This window comes from Microchirus variegatus (genome assembly GCF_963457635.1).
Source record: "Microchirus variegatus genome assembly, chromosome: 23".
NCBI classification, from domain to species: Eukaryota; Metazoa; Chordata; class Actinopteri; order Pleuronectiformes; family Soleidae; genus Microchirus; species Microchirus variegatus.
The window spans coordinates 14,111,720-14,124,583 of record NC_139824.1 but is presented as its reverse complement, the minus strand read 5'-3'; the positions used below and the strand labels follow the sequence as shown (position 1 = coordinate 14,124,583).

Sequence of the window (12,864 nt, the reverse complement as noted above, 5' to 3'; positions counted from 1 at the left end):
AGTTTTCCTAGGATGTGCGGGAAACGGGGCGACGGGGCGGATAAACAAATCAAGTTTCCTGCGAAAGATTCTTCGCTTTAGAGAGGTTAAAGTTTTGTGACAGCTGCGAGAGACGCTGCGGATGAAACTCGGGGATGGTTGAGGTTCACGTTACACGAGGTGTTGAAAAGCTTTGGGTACACTCGGCTTTGCCCTGCTAATTCAATTACGCTTGTTTTAAAAGGTATAATTTCACACTTTTTTTTTTACTGCTCAGCTGGTGTGTGTGTGTGTGTGTGTGTGTGTGTGTGTGTGTGTGTGTGTGTGTGTGTGTGTGCGTGTGTGTGTGTGTGTGTTGGCTCCGTTATCATAACGGTTCTCCTGAAAACAGATGGCGGCAGAACAGCGCAGTGTTTTCTCAGGTTCTTTTATGGAGGAAAATAAAACTGGAGGAAGCTGCCGCAATGTGGTTCTGTTTCCCTGAACAGTTGGTGTTGTTCATTTCAAACTGGAAGCAAAAAAAAAAAAAAAAAAAAAAAAACTCTTATTTTTTTTTTCTTTTTGCCTTTCCCAACAGTTAAAGTGAAATTTTAAGATGAGCTCAATCTGAAAAATAATACACTACCGTTCAAAAGTTTGGGCTCACCTATACAATTTTAATGGTGTTTTCCATTAAAAGTCACACTTTTATTCATCAAAAGAGTTGCAAAATGGATAGAAAATATAGTCAAGACATTCACAAGATTAGAGATAATGATTTTTTTTTGGTCGAAGAACCAGTTCGCTGTGAAAAGACTAAAACTGTGAGTCATGCAAAAGGTGTAAACGTGTAAGACGACAGTGAAAACATTAGATCCGTGGCACTTTGAGGAATAATCTGGTCTCAATCCAAGTCACGCTGAGTCACAAAGTGACAAAATCTGATTTTCACTGGAATATCATCCTTCAGATATTTTTAAAACATGTATGGTATCATTACATACATGCTAAGAGAGACATGACGCCAATTAGACAATGTTGATAGGGCAATGATACACAGCCGTTCAAAAGTTTGGGGTCACCTATGCAATTTTTTGTGTGTTTTCCATTAAAAGTCACACTTTTATTCATCAAAAGAGTTGCAAAAATTAATAGAAAATATTGTCAAGACATTGACAAGAACCAGCAAAACTGTTTTCAGCTGTGCTAACATCATCGCGCAAGGGTTTCCTAATCATCCAATAGCCCTTTAACGCCATTAGCAAACATTATTATGTCACTTCCGGGTATTGGCCAATCACAAGACAGTTGGGAAGGTTCTACGCTGGCTGGCCAATCACAACCCAGTCTGTCTTCTGGTGTGAGATTTCAGTCTAAAACACCGCGGCTGAGGAGAGCGTCAGTAAGAAGAGATTTCTATCGGCTTGTTTACGGCAACTAGGAGGTTTTTGACCATAAAAACAAGTTAATGTATGTAAGCAGACCTCCATAACTCACATATATGTGCAACAGGACCACTCTATGTGAGCTTTAAATGATTATTTGCTTGATCAAGAAAGTAAAAGTGGAGAAAGTTCAGCTTCCCACCAAAATCAAATCATTTCCTCCTTGAGCCATCATTTACATCCACAGAAATCGCTTCCAAATCTGTCCTTGACTTCTTGAGTTCACACAGAGACAGACAAACAAAGGCTGGCATCGCACTCTCAATGTGTCTAAAATGACAAGCAGGTGTTTGACAGCACTGCCAGAAACCTGATCACACACCACCTTACAAATCTACTATTGTTTTAAACAGAAAAGTTACTTTGATTTGGACGAGGTGGCGATGATTTAATTTCACTTTGCGCCAACAATAACAACAGTTTTCTGTCTAGCGTTACAGAGTTTAGACAAAGCGTTTCTTACTCATCTCCATGATCTGAGATCATATCCTATCTTCAAACACACTCTGAGCCTCAACACCTTCACAGCCAGCTTCTATATTGTCTCCACATTTACCCACATGCCTTGCAGGATAACTAGAATTCTCCCCGTGAGTCGATCTCTGCGGTGTAACAGAGACGTGACCGCAGGTCTGCAGGGCCACGCACTGATCCAGCATCAGCTTTAATCCTGGATATAATGATCCTTGTTACCTGCAGGCAAGCTTAGCTTTAGCTTACAGATATAGAGCTGTCAAGCAGCTGTGGAGTCCAGAGCTGGACTGACACAGTTTGGACTCCAGCAGCTTGAGTTTTTCCCCCCTGACGCGGATCATCGGAGAGTTGTCTAAACAAGTTTAATCCACTGTGTTAATTTATGCTCTCTGAGGGTAAAAAAAAAATAAAAAAAATAGTGTTTATGAAAGACACATTTGTTCACTTTTATCTCGCTAACGTTATCGGGGTTGTTGTGATGCCAGGAAGCAAAGAGTGTGCTTTTCGCTGTGAAAAGACTAAAAAACCGTGAGTCATGCAAAAGGTGTAAACGTGTAAGACGATAACGTTAGATCCGTGGCACTTTGAGGAATAATCTGGTCTCAATCCAAGTCACGCTGAGTCATAGGAGTGACAACATCTTATTTGCACTGGAATATCGTCCTTTTTTTGGTCTTTTAAAACATGTACGAATCATTAAATACATGCTAAGAGAGACATGGGAAAGTCAAGACAACGTTGATAAGGCACTGATACACTGCTGTTCAAAAGTTTGGGGTCAAAAAATGTATAGAAAATATAGTCAAGACATTGACAAGAACCAGCAAAACTGTTTTCAGCTGTGCTAACATCATTGCACAAGGGTTCTCAAATCATCCAATAGCCTTCTAATGCCATTAGCACACAATGTAGAACACAATGTAGCATTAGAACACTGGAAATGGACCTCTATAGACCTATGTACACTCTCAGAAATAAGGGTTCCAAAAGGGTTCTTCTACAAGAGCTGAGGTTCTACCCGGAACCATTTGCTTCTGAGAAACCCTTTCCTGAAGAAATGGTTTTCAAGGGTTCTTGGTAACACTAATGGTTCCAGTAAGAACCATTTTGATCCAGAGAACCCTTTAAAACCCCTTTCCTGAATAAAGGGTTTTAAAAGGGTTCTTGGTGGAACCCTCCAAAAGGGTTCTCCTACGAGGACAAGCCAAAGAGTGTACATATTCCATTAAAAACCAGACGTTTACAGCTAGAATAGTCGTTTACCACATTAACAATGTATAGAGTGTATTTCTGATTAACTTAATGTTATATTCATTGAAAAAAAAAAAGTGGTTTTCCTTTAAAAATAAGGACATTTCTAAGTGAGCCCAAACTTTTGAACGGTAGCATATTTGCATGTCCAAGCGGACCTACATAACGCTCCTATTTCCATATGTACACATACACATGGACTACATTAGAAGTGTTAATAATGCATGAATGTGTCTGTAGTGGTGGAGGAGGAAGAGGAGGAGGTGGAGGAGGAGGAGGAGGAGGAGGAGGAGGAGGAGGAGGAGGACCACTGTCTAGGACGGCGAGCTTTAATGAAGTTGAGCGTGTCTGCTTCACTCCGCGGTGAAAAAGTCATGAATAAACATCAGACAGCTAATTAAACCTCAGGCTCCGGCAGCGACTGTACACTCTTCTTCACAGTAAACAAGGAAGCGAGCGGCGAGCGGTGTCTCGCACTCGCTCAGAGGGGATTTGCGATGGAAGGGGAGAGGAATCGGTATTAGGCAGGCCTTCACTTTCTGTTAGGATCAGCACGGGACTCTGGAGAGGGGAAAGTATATCAATGCAAAGACTCTTTTTTTTTTTTGGAATGCAAATATGCTTAAATGATGCAGCAGGTGAACTTCTGCAAAGTTTGTGAAATTGCTCCGTGGAATCAGTAAAATCGTGTTTTGACCCGTGATAAAAATGCATCATAATCTAAATAGAAATGCTCAAGTAAAGTATGAACAGGAGCTGATTGCATTTATCGTTTCTGTTTCCCTTCCACAGCCTGCAACTGCAACCTCCACGCCCGCCGCTGCCGATTCAACATGGAGCTTTACAAGCTGTCGGGGAGGAAGAGCGGCGGAGTCTGCCTCAACTGTCGACACAACACCGCCGGACGCCACTGCCACTACTGCAAGGAGGGCTACTACAGAGATCTGTCCAAACCCATCTCGCACAGGAAAGCCTGCAAAGGTAACAGCGCTTTAAAGCTGTAGTGTGCTAGTTTTGCCGACGCTGATGTCATCATTCTGCCTCTGTGTTGTCTTTGTGTAAATCACTTCCTGTGCTGGATGTCGCCGGGGGTTAACACGAGATCGAAACGCAACAAAAGCATGACGGTTTAAAGGAGTTCACGTGGTCACAAAAACAGAAATCAGAGAATCAGAGTCCAATAAGGTAAACAAACCAGAATCCAGGGGGGGACCAAATAAACACAAGGGGGGAACTAATGAGCTGCAGGTGAGGGGAAGGGGGGTGGAAACATCAGGTGACGGCAATTTGATGAGGTGAAAAAAATAATCCGATCTACCGTGGACTGTCATACGTTTGACCAAGATTCGAATGTAATGAACATTTATTCGTATTTAAAAAGGCATTGTGTTCTGATACGCTAGCAGTGGGATTAAACTGCTTTTTTTCGAAACGAAACCGGATTCCGACGGATTATAGGAAACGAGGGGGGAAGTCGTCAATCTCTACATTCCTGAGTGCGAGTCTCGCCCTCATCTGCCTCTGTCAGCAGAGATGACTTGGTCTGTTGGGATTGTGGAGGTTTCTGCGGTGGTATGGGCGTAGTGTTGGGCTGGGCTGCTGCTCCCTCATCGACACTCCGAGTTATTTGGCTTGTCGTTGGGGTTAAGGTTATAAGGGATGACAGGGACAAGCAAAACAAACAGAGCCGAGGTGTGAAGTGATCCCCGGTGTTAGCGAGGAGAACCTGGAAAATTGGTGGAAGAAAAAGACAAAAAAAAGAAGGAGATCCACCAACGTACACACTAAAAATGAAAAAACACCACATTCTGATATGATAGATAGATAGATAGATAGATAGATAGATAGATAGATAGATAGATAGATAGATAGATAGATAGATAGATAGATAGATAGATAGATAGATAGATAGATAGATAGATAGATAGATAGATAGATAGATAGATAGCAATGTATTCTCTTAGCTAACTTTAAGCTAGCAGATAGATAGATAGATAGATAGATAGATAGATAGATAGATAGATAGATAGATAGATAGATAGATAGATAGATAGATAGATAGATAGATAGATAGATAGATAGATAGATAGATAGATAGATAGCAATGTCTTCTCTTAGCTAACAGGTAGATGATAGAGATAAAAAAAAGAAGGGGATCCCATGCACAGCTAAAAAAAAACTAAAGTACACACTAAACATGAAAAACCACTATTATTTATTTATCCATCCATCTTCTACCACTTTATCCTCCACATGAGGGTCACAGCTGCCTCTAGAGCCAACAATAGATCGTACAGAGACAAACGACTGTTCACACCTACATTCATTACGATTCAGAGTCAAAAAACTCGGGAGAAAACCCCACCAAACATGGCGAGAGTGGAGTGAGGCGTGGGAGGAGAGAGGCGTATGATTTGTAAGAGGAAGCGCAGGAAACGCGGAGGACAAGAGGAGCTACACCCCCACGCAGGTGTGCTGAATGCTGCGATGAATCGCCTGCCATCAGCCCTCACCATAGCTAATAAGGGTCAAAGAAAGAGAGGAGGAGGAGGAGGAGGACGAGGAGGAAGGGGGGGTTGACAGAAGAGAGAGAGAGAGGCTATGTTTTCTCACCTCTTCTACCGCGGCACTGAAAGATAACAGGAGCAGAATCCCTGTGCGAACAAGCCCAGAATGTCGCTTCATACGTGGACGCAGCTCGCACGAACACACACACACACCGAAACACACGCGTACCTGATTGAAGGTTCAGCAGCAGGAGAGCGCATTAGCTTCCTGCTGACAGTTTAAGCCCTGAGTTTTTTCATATCATTCATCGGGGAGTAAATAAATAAACTGAACCAATCAGTCAATTTGACCGAAGGCACGTCTGAAGAGCAAAACCTCTGCAAGAGTGATGAAGGTTGAGATGAGAAAATAATCTAAAAAAAAAGTCGCTCTTCACATTTTTTTTTCCGACGACGCCGTTCCGTACTCGGTGCCACTGTAATGAAAACATTCGTCAAAAAAAAAAAAAAAAAAAAAACGTCACACGTCTGCGTCTCATTAAATTCCTGACGTCCAGCGACCGTTTCCAACACGTTTGGTTCCCGGCGCGCACACAAAACTCACAACAAAGCCGCCTGACAAACGCGTCACATTTATACTCGTCCCCCTCCCTGCAGCCGCTCATGACTGATATCCCTAAACTGACATTAACACCTTCCGTGGCTTTGGGCCCATTCTCCTGTCGCGCAGGAATGCAAACAAACATTCATCACGCCGCAGCGTCGTGTATCGTTAACCCCGATCCTCTGCTGTGTCTACGAGGCACAAGCCCATCGCACAGCTTTAACCTCCTTTTTTTGTTGTTTTAACATCCCGTCTCATGTGTCCAAAGTCTCGGGTCTTTCAGCGTCTCATAAGTCACTTGGATGGTAGCAAAAAAAAAAGAGTCTCCAATCAACTAATACGCTATATTTACAATTATCCCACACTTTTTAATTGCTTGTAGTGTTCCAAACTTTAAATGAGAGTGCTTATAAGCAAGGAAAAAATCCAGTGATATGGAAATCTGTGCTCTCTCTCTCTCTCTCTCGTATGAGATGGCGATGACTAATTTAATGATAGGAAACTCTGAATAAATGAGTCACGAGGTAAAAATGCAAACAGTGAGTCAAAAGCAGTGAAACAGGCACCTGGTATGGACCTCTGGCATCTGCAGTAAACAGATGGTGAGGAAGACATGTTGATATGAACACTCAGAAACAACATGTGCTCTCGCCTTCTAGATCTAGATAGATAGATAGATAGATAGATAGATAGATAGATAGATAGATAGATAGATAGATAGATAGATAGATAGATAGATAGATAGATAGATAGATAGATAGATAGATAGATAGATAGATAGATAGATAGATAGATAGATAGATAGATAGATAGATAGATATTCTCTTAGCTAACTTTAAGCTAGCAGATAGATAGATAGATAGATAGATAGATAGATAGATAGATAGATAGATAGATAGATAGATAGATAGATAGATAGATAGATAGATAGATAGATAGATAGAAATGTCTTCTCTTAGCTAACTTTAAGCTAGCAGATAGATAGATAGATAGATAGATAGATAGATAGATAGATAGATAGATAGATAGATAGATAGATAGATAGATAGATAGATAGATAGATAGATAGATAGATAGATAGATAGATAGATAGATAGATAGATAGAAATGTCTTCTCTTAGCTAACTTTAAGCTAGCAGATAGATAGATAGATAGATAGATAGATAGATAGATAGATAGATAGATAGATAGATAGATAGATAGATAGATAGATAGATAGATAGATAGATAGATAGATAGATAGATAGATAGATAGATAGATAGATAGATAGATAGATAGATAGATAGATAGATAGATAGATCCTTCCATCTACCTTGAGTCCTTGGTAATTATGCCCAAGCTGACAAATGATACAGAGCATGGACTGCTTCTCTTGCACATTTTTTGCAAACTGCATTTGTAAAGTGACAAATGAAGACTTAAAGGATGTCCGTCATTGTTTAAACTCACTTTCTCTACACCAAACACCTCTATGTGTTGTCAGAGGATCGACGACATACGCCTCCTCTTCTTCTCCCTTTACTGCTAAAACACCAAGTTTGAGCGTTGCATTGAAGGGACAGCCATTAAATAAAGAGCTTTGTTTTTTTGCGTGCGAGAACCTGAGAGCGCTGTCGGAGGGTCGGGCAGGTCGAGGAGCACAAGCGTTTGCTTTGACATGTGTAACACAATCCTCCGAGAAAGCAGCTCATTTTCATCGTTGGCCCCCGACGAGCACGAGAGTGCTGAAATTCATCACTTCACGATAACTTCACCCCCCGCTGCGTCAAAGTGTAAACACAGAATCTGCGATCGCCACATTTAACCACCGGGCCGAGTGTCATCCCCGTTTGTCCTCCCTGGCAAAGACTTTAACTCCCTCACAGGTTTAACCACCAGTGACGTCCTTAAGAGACCACGTTTGACGCGGTGTCGGCTCTGCTCTGAGTGACAGCGATAACTACACGAAAAGGCCTTTGCCAAATAATGACTCCTGCTCCTGATTAGTCGTCCTCCTCAGAGGGCCGTCGAACAAAAACGTAATAAAATCAAGCTTGAGCAGGTTGGCATTCGGTTCTGTGACTGATGGATCGAGTTCAGGCCGTTCACGTTTAAGAATCTGAACTTCAACCATCAAGTAATTACATCGGTCAGTGGGATGATGAGGAACATATTTTGCATACAGAGGGAAATTAGGCTTTGATTGAGGGACGGTCTGTTCCAATCAGAGTAACATGCTAAAAACCTTCCTCTCCCCTCCTGACCATATGTCTTCCATCTGTCTGCTTTTGTTTTTTTTTACCATATATAATAAAATACTGCAAGCTTAGGATTCTTATAGGGTTAGTTAGAACACACACACACACACACACAATGCAATGTTGTGCATCAAACATCAGTCACAAAATACGTTCACGTCCACTGTTTTAGGCGCTCACGGTGGCCAAATGTACAAGTGTTCAATGAATCAATGAAGCGCTAAATCACACAACAGGCCTGTATCTGATAAACACATGATTTATTAAGTTGTTTGTGTGTGGCTCTTTCTACTTTCCAAATGTACTCGGATGTTGAGGAGCAGAAAAGTAATTATAGTAGAACAGAACTTCACTCCAGCACCAACATTTACTTACTGCACGGCAAAAACCAAAGGATTGAAGACTTCAAAAAATGGCTTTATGGTAAACGAGTTTTAAATTTTTTTTAATATTATTTATATATATAATTTTACTTTTTTAAGTTTTCCTTCTATTTATGGCACAGGACTAATATCTGATATTGATTTTTATAGATTTTCCCAGACTAAAACAACCCCCAAAGCCACCGCTCGCCCCTCAAGAACATAAATCCCGGCTCACAAAAACAATCATATGCACTACCGTTCAAAAGTTTGGGGTCACCTATACAATTTTTTGTGTGTTTTCCATTAAAAGTCACACTTTTATTCATCATCCACTGGAACAACACTGGAAATGGGCCTCTATACACTTATGTAGGCTACATATTCCATTAAAAACCAGACGTTTGGAGCTAGAATAGTCGTTTATCACATTAACAATGTATAGAGTGTATTTATGATTCATTTAATGTTATATTCATTAGAAAAAGGGTGATTTTCCTTCAAAAATAAGGACATTTCTAAGTGACCCCAAACTTTTGAACGGCAGTGTACATCCTAGATGCGTCCTTAGGGCCTTGGTTTGGGTAAAGTACAAGCAAAAACAAACTTTTAACAGGTAAAAACACAACGCTGCCCTTACAGAACCACACAATTACACTTATTATTATTAATAAAAAACACTTCTGTCAAGTTCCCTCGCTGGACATGTTGAAACAAAAAAAGAGCCTCTTGCACTCTTGTCCGCCGTATCTTCCAGAGCCATCTGGAGTAGCCATGAAGCAGAGCACACAGCCACTTAACCACTAAGTGGACACACACTTTAAAACCACCAGCAACTCTCACTCCCCTCGGTTAAACCAGCGCTTTAGCCGGCAGGTGGGTCACGCAGCCAGAGAGTCCACCAATCTGTCACTGAACCGGACAGTGAGTCAGTCTGCTGGGCCTGCAAATGGACGAGGGGGTTGTGGAGGGGGGGGGGGGTTCCCCACCTGTAGACCATGTGCTAAGCATGTTGATTTACGTTTGGCATGTTCTCGAGGCTCGGAGCAGCAGCAGCGGTTACAGGCAGATGCTCTTAAAAATATAACCTGAGCTTTCTGAAGCTCCCCACCACCAAATGCACTTTGCCCTCCTGGAGCCTCCAACTCCCCTGACACACTCCTAGATTTACAGGGCTGCAGACGTGCTGGACTGGCCTCCATGCTGTTTACTGGGCTGCATATGTGTGTGTGTGTGTGTGTGTGTGAGGGCAGACGTGCACCGTTCTTCACTGCGGTGACAGATTGCTCTGATAAAGGTGATAATGGCTACACACACACACACACACACAGTGTATAGGAGGCTTTCTTGGTCTGATAAGGAGGAACATGATGCATGTACACACACACACACACACACCAACAAGAGATAAGAGAGGCAACAGAAGCTGGATCACAGGAAACAGCTACTAGTGATAAAGGTGGTGATAAAGTTGTGGCACAAATTGGGGCCTTAACTCAGGAAAAGACTCTAAGTCTTATCAAACTTGTCAAAACAGCACCACCACGTCGTGTTGCGTTACCTCTTGAAGCGCTCGTGCGGCTCTTTCAGAGAGATCGCCTTTTACGCAGGACGGACCGAACAACAAGCCAAGCAAACGCTCTGGGTCAAAGTAAAGATAAAGACCACGAAACAGTCACATTAGAGCGATTATGTTCGTAATCGATGTCAGAAAACGTTAAAAAACGATGATCGGTGTTCGTCAAAATGTTCTCGAATGTCTTGTTTTGTCCACAAACAAAAAATGATTCAGTTTTAATGATTTCTTTGTTATGTGGAGCAAAGAAACTGAGAAAATATTCACATTTAAGATGCTAAAACAATCAGAAATCTTGTTTTAATCATGAATTAAAGCTTTAAATCGATTATCGATATCGTCTAAATAGTTGACGTGACATCCTATCCAGGATATTTTCTTTACTTTTGCAAATAAAGAAATGTAAAATATTCAATATAATAACAGTCTGACAAAGAAAACCCTATAGGGCGCTTAAAAATCCCAAGGAAAAGTCCAAAAAATGTCAAAAGAAACCATCATCTGTAACCGAATATAATTATACGGCGTATAACAACAACAGTTTATCCATAAGACACCATAGAAACAAACACTGTGCCAGTGTGGAAAGTAAATATGAAGTCGATAACTGAGTAATGACTCAACTGAACGCTAATTCAATTAAAAATAATGATATAATTATTCCTGTATTTACACAAATTAATGACTAATTTCGCTGTAACGGGGCCTGAAACGATCCGAGCTTGTTTTTGAAGCTCTAATGCCGTGCTGTGGCCTGAACACTCTGTGCGGTTAAAAGCAAAAACAGGCCCAAAAACCACTAAATACCCCCACAAACCTCAGAGTGCATAATTCAACGTGGCCTTTGAAGGCGTTCAGAGTGACAAGTGACACAACACAGGGAGGAAAAAAAATCATCTGCAGCCAGGGAGGGAAGGAGGAAGGCAGGGAGGGAGGGAGGGGCAGCGGATGAACACGGCACAACCCCAACCCTGTGGTTTAAAGTCAGCCGTCGCTGGTTTAGTGGGAAATAAACAGAGAATGTAACACTTTACACGATGAGGAATAAAGTGGTGAAAGTTTGGTGACAAACAGTCGTCGTCGGCGTTGTCGGCGTTTGTGAAGCGAAAGGCGGAGAGCGGAGATGGTCGCGGCTCTGGTTCGGATTAGACTGGCAGAGGATTTACTGTAAGGACTTTGCAGGAAGGTCATTAATTCAACCACCTCGAAACAGATGAAAAGAACACAACTCTCAGACAACTGTTTTTCAGCAAAAAAAAGCCGACAGGGGTTTGGCTGTGAAATGAGTTTAAGGGCCCGGGCCGAGCAATTGGAAAATGATTACATTCCTGGAGCATGTGTGTTCGATAGACCCCCCAGTTCGGCGGGAGGAAGGGTGACATACGTCCTTCGGCTGGCGTTCAAAGCTCGGCATTAATCGGAAACAGGCAATTAGGATTATCCGCCATTATTTTTATCATTTTGGTAAACATGCACGACCCCGTTTTGTCTGCTGCTGCAGCTGCAGCCTCACGCACTCACATGCGGCGCGTAGAGGCTCGTCCGCGTCGTTTAGACGCTTTTAATGATGCTATAGATGTGACGGTTGATTAGCTAATCATCATCTAAAATATTGGTTCTCAAAGTGCGGCCCGTGGGCCAATGGCGGCCCGCAGAAACGCCATTAGCACACAATGTAGAACACAATGTACCATTAGAACACTGGAAATGGGCCTCTACACCTACACTCTTATAAATAAGGGTTCAAAAATGGTTCTTCTACAAGGGCTGAGGTTCTACCTGAGAAACCCTTTCCCGAAGAAAGGGTTTTTCAAGGGTTCTTGGAAAAAACTAATGATTGATTGATCCAGAGAACCCTTTAAACCCCCTTTCCTGAATAAAGGGTTTTAAAAGGGTTATTGGTGGAATCCTCCAAAAGGGTTCTCCTACGACATTGGTTCTCAAAGTGCCGCCCGCGGGCCAATGGCAGCCCGCAATGAATTACAGTTGATAGTTTAAATCCAGGAGCTACTAAGCTTGTTAAATGTTTATTGGACATTACTGGATACAGACCAATAAGTGTAAACAAAAATTCTGGGTATTTACCTGGTTTCTATATGGTGAATTTTAGTGTATTATTGGGTTATAAGCTGGCAATAAGCAGGTAGCTACAGACCCCAATTACTAGCTATTTACCCAGTAAATATATGGTAACATAAATGTGTTACTTGGTATTAACCTGTAATTAGAAGGTAAGAACAATGGCCAAAATACTGGGTAATTACCCAGTAAATTATAAAGCGTTATTATATTAACGCTTAAATTACATTATATTAGCGCTTATATTACTTAAAGCTAAACTGTAGAACTGCAATCTGGTCATTAAAATTAGTACAAATGGGATTTCTTTCTGTTTTTTTGTTGTTTTTTTTTCCTTTGGCGGCCCTCAGTCCAATGTTGGGTTCCTAAA

The 12,864-nt window shown here is 41.7% G+C and overlaps 1 protein-coding gene across 1 annotated transcript in view; it reads left to right on the top strand.

Moving 5' to 3' along the window:
• Positions 1 to 12,864, top strand: part of ntn1a (netrin 1a) — a gene marked incomplete at both ends in the record, with an annotated part of 67,043 nt that overhangs the window by 33,181 nt on the left and 20,998 nt on the right. The window contains one exon of the mRNA XM_083909091.1: positions 3,921 to 4,109. Coding sequence (XP_083765217.1) covers positions 3,921 to 4,109 — 189 coding nt within the window. The remainder of the gene's footprint in view (positions 1 to 3,920; positions 4,110 to 12,864) is intronic.